At 37.2% G+C, this 9,410-nt stretch overlaps 1 protein-coding gene across 1 annotated transcript in view; it reads left to right on the forward strand.

Moving 5' to 3' along the window:
- The window catches only part of LOC125272906 (SLAM family member 9-like), a 55,254-nt gene that overhangs the window by 45,523 nt on the left and 321 nt on the right, over positions 1–9,410 (forward strand). The window contains exons 4-6 of the mRNA XM_048198084.1: positions 5,903–6,163; positions 6,324–6,335; positions 8,963–9,410. The exon at positions 8,963–9,410 is cut by the window's right edge and continues 321 nt beyond it. Coding sequence (XP_048054041.1) covers positions 5,903–6,163; positions 6,324–6,335; positions 8,963–8,982 — 293 coding nt within the window. The 3' untranslated portion in view covers positions 8,983–9,410. The remainder of the gene's footprint in view (positions 1–5,902; positions 6,164–6,323; positions 6,336–8,962) is intronic.

The raw sequence follows: 9,410 nt of genomic DNA on the forward strand, positions 1-9,410 counted from the left end.
TCCGACTGAACTGATTTGTGCAGCCTAATTATCCTTTAACGGATTTGAAAATTTAAATTGATAATGTGTTATGTGTATGCAGGTTAAAGAGATGTGTTTTTAGTCTAGATTTAAACTGACAGAGTGTGTCTGCTTCCTGAACAATGCTAGGAAGATTGTTCCAGAGTTTAGGTGCCAAATAGGAGAAGGATCTTGGTTGATTTTGATATTCGAGGTATTATCAGCTGGCCTGAATTCTGAGATCGCAATAGATTTGAAGGACTATAATGCATTAAATAGTCTATATTTTCAATTTAAAGTGATGAAAATTAAATTAATTAAAAAGCAGCAAATTTTCTGATTTCATTCAAGAATATTATTAATAGGGGCATGGTTCACTCTTCGGTCGCAGACAGCAGTTCTCATTTAGCAATTGTCTCTGCTGGAAAAAGGTGCCATGGAAAGATTTCCTACGGAAGAGCTCCTTACAGCCGCTACTTCCTCGTCCCCAAGAAAGATGGCAGCCTCAGGCCTATTCTTGATCTGAGACATCTGATTCGCACACTCGTGAGCTGGCCATTCAGAATGTTTACCATGAAACAAATCCTCACAGAGATTCTTGAGCTTCACGTTCAAGGGGGGTAGCATTACCAAAATACAGTCCTTCCATTCAGACTCTCTGTAGCTCCGCATACTTTTACGAAGTGTGTAGACGGGGCTCTTTCCTCTCTGAGGCAGTTGGCAATCTGCATACTTAACTACCTTGACTATTGGCTGCTTTTTTCGTTCCTGGGGGCTGTCTTCGATTCAGCTCAAATGCAGGTCTCTTCTCACCCTCAAGAGGGTTCAAAAGCTGCTGGACCTGATAGCTTCCTCAGTAGTTCCACTGAGTCTGCTCCATATGCGACCACTCCAGCTTTGGTTAAAAGGCTGTGTCTCATCCCATACATGGCACCATGGGCCAACACTCCCTCAGGGTGACCCATGACTGTGTCAGGACCCTGGTCCCCTGGAAGTCTTCCAGCTTTAATCAGAACGGGATAATGCTGGGCAATGTTTCCAGAAGGAAAGTGGTCTTGATGAACACCTCCTAGTTGGGTTGGAGTGTCCTTTGTGATGGCAGAATAGCCTTGGCCTTTGGCTCACGGGCGACTCCTTTGATAGATTGGCACATCAACCACCTAGAAATTATGGCGGTAAACCTGGCCTTCAGGGAGTTCGGGGCAGAATTTAAAGGCCATCATGTCCTGGTCCACTTGGACAATAGCACGATAGTTGCCCTCATAAACCACCAAGGGGGTGTCAGGTCTCGCCCTCTGCACAGACTGGTGAGAAAGCTTCTCCTATAGGCACAGAAAAACCTCTGCTCACTGAGGACGGTTCATGTGCTGTGTTCCTTGAATGAAAGAGCGGACATGTTGTCACACAGCTGACCACCGTCGGGGAAATGGAGACTTCACCCCAGATGGTGAATGCAATCTGGCATACATTCGGTCGAGCAGATGTGGATCTCTTCACTGGCCAGTGAGTCACATTAGACATGCCTCGGTCGAAAGGTCTGTCCAATGCCGTTTCAGCTTGACTTTTATAGGCAGTCAACCCCACCCATTCTGTGGGCTGAAACGCCATTTTTTGTGCAGTTGCTCAGACGTGAAATAATCAGGCTTCAGCTAAAAGCTGACACAATGCTCATTCCCATTATCTAAGGGAACCATTATCTCAGAGCAGGGGTGTCCAAACTCGGTCCTGGAGGGCCACTGTCCTGCAGAGTTTAGGTTCAACTTGCTTCAAAGCGCCTGTCTGTAAGCTTCTAGCATGCCTAGTAAGACATTGACTAGCTGGTTCAGGTGTGGTTAATTGGGGTTGGAGCTAAACTCTGCAGGACAGTGGCCCTCCAGGAGCAAGATTGGACACCCCTGTCCCAGAGTAACCGGAGTGTTTTCTTCTATTTTCCACATATAATCCTGTGTACGCTCAGTGGCGTGTTGCCGAAATCTAAACCGGTGATGGGTCGCTGTGCAACACTGGGGTACTACTATGATCAAAACACTATAAAACTGTGGTAACTTCTTTTTAGTGTAATAATTGTTAAATTACACTGAACATATATTAACAATAAAAAATATAGCTGCAAGCAGCGATGACGGGCCCAAACCCCGGCACAAACTTCAGAGCACTGCTCCGTGTTTCTCATAGCCGAAAGATATCCTGACAGGCTCCTTATAACCTGCACATAAACACATAAAATGCTTTCAGATGACTGACATCTCATCCTTGTATTTTGCATTGCATTAAATAAAATGACTTACAATTCTGTGAAGACTTTATACACAAAATGAAATGGATAAAAACCTTTATTTTACCAAAGTAATGGATTCGGTGGTGTTGAGAAATGCTCTCTCCTGACGAGGAGGCAAAAAGCTGGTGTTGTTGAAGTAAAGACACTTGTTGTTGCGTCAGAGGGCAGGTGGAAGAGGGATGTATTGATTCAACTGTCAGTGAGATTGACCAGCTTCAATCCCAATGGCTGGATAACACAAAAGCTACCCAACCATGGAAAAAATAATCTGATAAAATGACCCAACAGGCTCAACCACAGGGTTTGGGTAGAAAAAACAACCCAGCATTGAAAAGAAGTGGGAAAATGGTTAACAAAAGGAAACAGGAACAGAACACAGGGAAACAATGAAATACAAAAAAACTCCATATAAACCTGACAATAATTTTACACAAAACATTGGTAGGTGGAGAGTAGAATTTTTTCTGTTTAATTTAGCAACCAAGGCAAAGGGATTGTTTTGTGCTAACAGTGCTAATGTGATGAGTCTGATGCAGGACATTAGTAATAATAATAATGCAGTAATTCAGATGAAGATGTATGTTTCTTTAGGGAGTATGAACATCAAAACTGTGTCCTACATTACAGATCAGAGTGGAAGATCAACTCAATGCCACATGTTTGTGGTTTCTGTTTTTGCACTTCCTCTGTAATCTCTCTTCTTACACCTCGTCTTGTACATGTAAAGACATTCTGAGCAAAATATACTGTTGAGGAAAAGTGCATCAGCGTGTACTTTATGTAACAAAAATGTCCCTTCAATGCTTGGTCTCCATCGTTGTGTTCATCACCACAGAAGCTGTTTCAGGTATGTCTACTTGATGTTGTAACGTTTTATCAAAAGTGGCGCAGCATCTGTTTCTTTTTTTTTTTCCGACCCTAAAGAAGTTTATTTTTTAATGATTTAGGCCCAGTTTCACAGACAGGGCTTAGACTATGCTAGGATTAGGCCTTAGTTCAATTAGGGCATTTAAGTAACTTTTATAGACGTCCCCTAGAAAAAAACATTACTGGGGCCAGTTGCATAAACTTAGTCACTATTTTAAGACAGTGTCTTAAGAACTAGTTTGACCAACTTGCAGTTAACCAAGGGGTAATCAATGTTATTTTTCCAATTCAAATTACACCAATCTACCTTTTTATGTAACAAAACTTTAAAAAATTAGGACCACTCTTCAAGAAAAACATTAGTAACTTAACTTAAAGTCTAAGTGGTTTATGCATCCGGCCCCTGGTGTGTGTCATGAGACAAAACAAAGACACTGACATATTTTAAAATATGTCAGTTAAAAAAGCTCAAACGTGCATTTTAGTCTAGGACTAGCTTAAGCCTTGTCTGTGAAACTGGGGAATAGTGTATTTTAACCTATAATTTACAAATATTAAATGACTGTAGTGAATGACAGAGACTTGTTTGTTGAATGTTGACTAACATACTCTCTCATATTTTATTCATCAGATGAAGGTGTGATGAAAGCAGTGGGTGATCGAGTTTCTTTTCGTCCAGACAAATTCATTCCTCCTGTCACCAGCATCATCTGGAAACAAATAAACACTGATGGAACTGTTGTCAAGGCGATTGAATGGGATGAAGGAGAATTCTAATCCCGAATCCCAGATTCAGAGACATCACAACTGTTGATGAGAAGACTGGACAAATAACTATAACTAATCTAAAAGTCGAACATAGTGGAGTTTATACCATTGACATCAACAGTAACATTCAGGAACAGAGTTTCACCTTGACTGTTATGAGTGAGTGAATATTGATTGATATACTGATTAATATTAATACTCCAAAAGCATTTTATTGTTATGTTTTTACTTAACATAAAATCGGTAGTATAACTGTCAACTCTTTATTTTGAATGACATTATAATCATTTTTATATTGTTATTTTTATATGTTCATTGTAATTTAACCATTATTATAACTGAAGTAACTATGGTTTTATCATGTTTTGAACACAGTAGTACTGCAGTGTTGGAGTATGTTAATATCATATATGGTAATCATTCAGCACCAGGATATATGTTGTATTGCATGATTACCGTCACTGTATTGTGGCAGTACTATAGAACAGCGATGGTATCAGATTATGAAATCAGGGTACTTTGATATAAACCATGGTGCTGAAGTAAGTACTTCCAAGAATACCATACAAAATATGGCAGTACGATGGTGCATTATTTGTAAGTTATCATTTGTATTAAAACTGTATTAAAATACCATAGATTTACCATCTGATTTTGTTTCATTGTTTCTTTCACAGAGCGGGTCCCCAAACCTGTGATAAAAATAGAGTCAAGTGATAACCCTGATGCTGTGTATTTGAGATGCGAGTACAACGAAAAAATCATTTGGAAGAATTCTGCTGGAAAAACACTGAAGAGTTCACCAATCACTCCGAAAGGAGAGTCCATCACAGTTATAAAATATGGAAATCCAGAAAACTTCTACACCTGTACACTGAAGAACGCAGTGAGTGAGGAGACCAGTGATCCGGGCTATGAGACAGATCTGTTCAAATGTGAGACAGTGATTTACTTCAACATTATTTACTAAAGCAGAAAATCACTAAAGCTCTATTTGTACAGGATTACCTGGTGACCTCTAGTCATTTGTAATAATCGGTTGTCTGTGATCTTAATCCCGTGCAAATCGTCCATGTCTGTCTGTAATTTGTAAAGTAAAAATTCCCCATAGTGTATTTAAACATATTAAAAGACTGTGAATTACAAAGACTTGTTCGTTGAATCTTGACTAACATACTCTTATATTTTATTCATCAGGTGAAGATGTGTTGAAAGCAGTGGGTGATCAAGTTTCTTTTCGTCCAGACAAATTCATTCCTCCTGTCACCAGCATCATCTGGAAACACACAAACACTGATGGAATTTATATCAAGGCGATTGAATGGGATGAAGGAGAAACTCTAATCCCGAATCATCAGATTCAGAGACATCACAACTGTTGATGAGAAGACTGGACAAATCACTATAACTAATCTAAAAGTTGAACATAGTGGAGTTTATACCATTGACATCGACAGTAAAGAGCAGCGACAGAGATTCACATTGACTGTTATGGGTGAGTGAATATTGATTATATTGATTAATATTAATACTGTAAAAGCGTCTTATTGCTTTTTTACTTAACATAGTATAGCTAGTACAACAGTCAACTTGTTTTTATTTTTTGTTTGAAATTATAATCATTTTTATATTGTTACTATATGTTCATTGTAATTTAACAATTATTTTAACAGAAGTTACCACAGTTTTATTGTGTTTTGAACACAGTACTGCAGTGCTTGAGTATGTAAATAGTATGTAAAGTATGTAAATTCAGTACCAGGATTTATATTATACTGAATGATTACCGTCACTGTATTGTGGCAGTACTATAGTACAGCGATATCAGAATATGAAACCACGGTACTTTAATATATACCATGGTGATACCAAGAATACCAACACATAGCAGTGTGATGGTGCATTATTTGTAAGTTATCATTTGTATTAAAACTGTATTAAAATACCATAGTTTTACCATCTGATTTTGTTTCATTGTTTCTTTCACAGAGCGGGTCCCCAAACCTGTGATAAAAATAGAGAAGAGTAAAGATAACCCTGATGTTGTGAATTTAATATGTGAGTACAATGAAACGATCATCTGGAAGAATTCTGCTGGAGAAACACTGCGGGGTTTGAAGATCACTCCAAAAGGAGAGTCCATCACAGTCAAAAACAAAGGAAATCCAGAAAGCTTCTACACCTGTACACTTGATAACGGCGCAAGTGAAGAAACCAGTGATCCGGTCTATGAGAGAGATCTGTTTGAAGGTGAGACAGTGATTTACTTCAACATTATTTCAAAAGCAGAAAAGCATATGAATAGTAAAAATAAAATGAAAATGAATCATGCATTAATGTGTACTTTGTCCAACAAAAATGTCCATTCGGTGCTTGCTGTTGGTCTCCATCGTTGTGTTCATCACCACAGAAGCTGTTTCAGGTGCAAGCACACTTTACCAGAAAGACATTTCACAGAAAGAAGTTTGTTAGGTGTTCCCACAATTCATCTTGAAATATGAGATCTTGATTTTTTTTAATGCTCTCAGTTGCTCCTCTCCACCCAAAGACTTATTTTGATGATTGTTTGTTTTGAGCATGTTTAAATTTGGAGAAGAGATAAAGCAAGAGCTGTGAACTGTCGTCATCTGCTGTGGTTATTTTTCTTATAGTGGTTGTGGTTGATCGTCTTGCTTGTCGAAACCTTAGTAAAAAACACCATGTTTGCAGTTTCTTCCTCTTCCTCTATATTCTGCAGTCTGATTCAGTGTATTTTTAAAGATCTAATTCTGATCATTTAAATGTGCTGAAAAAATTATATATATATATATATTTTATTTTTTTAATTTTTTTTAGATTCAGACAGGAGATTTGTCATTTGGATTGTCATTGTTTTGATCTGCATGGCTTTTATCCTCCTTTTCCTGTTTATACCATCTTTGTACAGAAATATTACTATTGTGTTTAATGTTTAAAACATTTGAAACATATTTCTGTGCTTATCTTGTCCTTAAAACTCAAACATTCAAACCACAGTCCCAAACTTAAGAAAAATCGCCATTTGCAACCTGTTTTACTTTCATAATCTGACATGTTTCTGTGTGAAAGCAGATATTCTGTGAGAAAACAAATTGTTTTATCCATTGATTTAAGAGGACTGGTGAAAATTCCAGAATGGAGCCATTTTTGCTAAAACAATGATTTAAATGAGAATAAAAGTCTTAAATTAGGCTATTGGTGAACATTAATGAAAAGGAAAGCGTTTGATGAAAGATTGAAAAGGATCATTAATTGATGCTCAATTTCATGTTGACTGTAAATGATTGAGTCTCACTGTTGTTGTTTAAAGGTCCCGTTCTTCGTGATCCCATGTTTCAAACTTTAGTTAGTGTGTAATGTTGTTGTTAGAGTATAAATAAAATCTGTAAAATTTCAATCAGAAATGAACTTTGAAATAACTATGAAAATATCCCTGTGCTTGCTGAGTTTGGGCTGTCTGCGACTGTGTTCTGACTGGTGCTACTTTCACCTTCTTCACTTAGACTTTTACTATAACTGATGCTGGACTACTTTCATGCATTTGCTGGATTGAGGAACCTGGCTCTGTAGATAACAAATACCATGACTCAAATAGTTATTTAAAAAAAAAAAAACCTAATCTGGTTCTTTTAAAATAGATGTGATTAGTAAATACTAAATACAAACAATAGAAAGATCTTACACAAAAAATGCAATTAAGCAATAACTTATTAAACACTGTTTAAAATCATCATGCAATTATTCAGGACAAACTAATAAAAAAACTAACAAATGTCAAGAAATTATTAAATTAAAGCCAATAAAACCAAGTCCATATAATTCATAAATCAAAAAGTAAACATTCAGAAACTGACAAGAATGCATTTAAATGCATTTTTTTTAAATAAAAAATAAAATAATTAAAACCATTAAAATTACTCATTGTCTTAATTTTTAATAAAGATAATTTGGCACTGCATGATATATTTTAAAGTAAATAAATGTAGCCATTCAAGAGCAGTGTTGTATGCGTGTTTTCTCTAATGTGATTAAATACGTCATCAGCAGACAGGTGGGTAGCATAATGTCACTTTTATGTATAAGCGCTTTATACAATATGCTTGTGCTTGTGATATGCGTCGTGACTCATGTCCATTTTTTCTCTTGAGCGCCGGTAATGAAACAAATGACAGCACCCACCCGGCAGCGGTAGACTGTACTTTTCCCACGAAAGTAAATCGGGCAGCGAAAGGACAATAGGCTACAAACAATGTCTTGATCGACTCTTCTGGCCTCCCTCTCCTTCTTTTCATGGCGTTTCTGGTACCCTGATTTTTTGTTTAATTTTCAATCGGTCTCCTACTCTTCCACCAACTTCTTCTCTAACTTTAGCTGCCGCGTCAACACTGATTGGCCCTATTCACGAGATAGGGTGGGACTTAATATTTTATTGGGTCCCTCAGATGTTTATCGCTGACTGAATAATTAATAAATACTCCGTGTTGGACTGAACTGGACATTTTTCTGGAGGGGTGAAGAGCAGATATTTGGAAAACTAATTTCATCAAATTGCATGTTTCTGTGGTTTCCATTAAAATCTCTGGCATACAACTAATATAACTATTAGAATTATCCACAGAACAGGGGCCTATAGTTTAACTGCTGGATTTTGTGGGGCCCCCTGGGCAGTGGGGGCCCCTATAATTGTCACCACCTTTCACCCCACCAGCGACGGCCCTGCTTATTTCTGAAGGAGGGACTTCATAGAACAAGGAAGTCATCAGCCCGTTTTTATGACAGTGGAAACAGCGGTATACAGATAAGTAAATTATGTGAAAAATACTGTGTTTTTTTACACGCGAAACATGAACACATGTTATATTACACACTATAAACACAATCAAAGCTTCAAAAAACCACGAAAAACGGGACCTTTAAGGTTATTGTGTTGAAGACGTCCAGAGTAAGTTTACTTCTTAATTCCTTGTGGAAAATCATTAATATGTGCAATATCACAAAATATACATTAAAAATGAGCATTTTTCCCCTCAGAAATGACAGTGATTGACTGATGCTCATCATGAACCTTGTGACTCTTCAAAGCCACACGTGGATCTTCGACACATTTGTCTGATCATCGGCTCTAAATCTCAGCTTTACTGAATCATCTGGAGCTCTGAACCGTCTGTGCCTTCATAAATTTCTGAATATATGAATCTAACATATGCAAATACTTTGTTTTCATAGTGACAAGATGAGAATCTCTATATAGTCTGTATTTTTCATTTGCTCTTTCAGTTTCGGTTGCCATGAATTCATTCAACCGGTCAATGCGATATTTTGTCATATGACATTTTTATGAATATCTCTATCCTGACCCTTTTAAAGAATTAATTCTGTGATAACTGATACATGAACCTTCTGTAAAAATGAAAGAGAAAACATTTGCATTTATCAACTTTTTTCTTGTAATGATTTGAGTTTCTATTGTATTTCTATA

This window comes from Megalobrama amblycephala, linkage group LG7 (assembly GCF_018812025.1).
Source record: "Megalobrama amblycephala isolate DHTTF-2021 linkage group LG7, ASM1881202v1, whole genome shotgun sequence".
In the NCBI taxonomy this organism is placed as follows: domain Eukaryota; kingdom Metazoa; phylum Chordata; class Actinopteri; order Cypriniformes; family Xenocyprididae; genus Megalobrama; species Megalobrama amblycephala.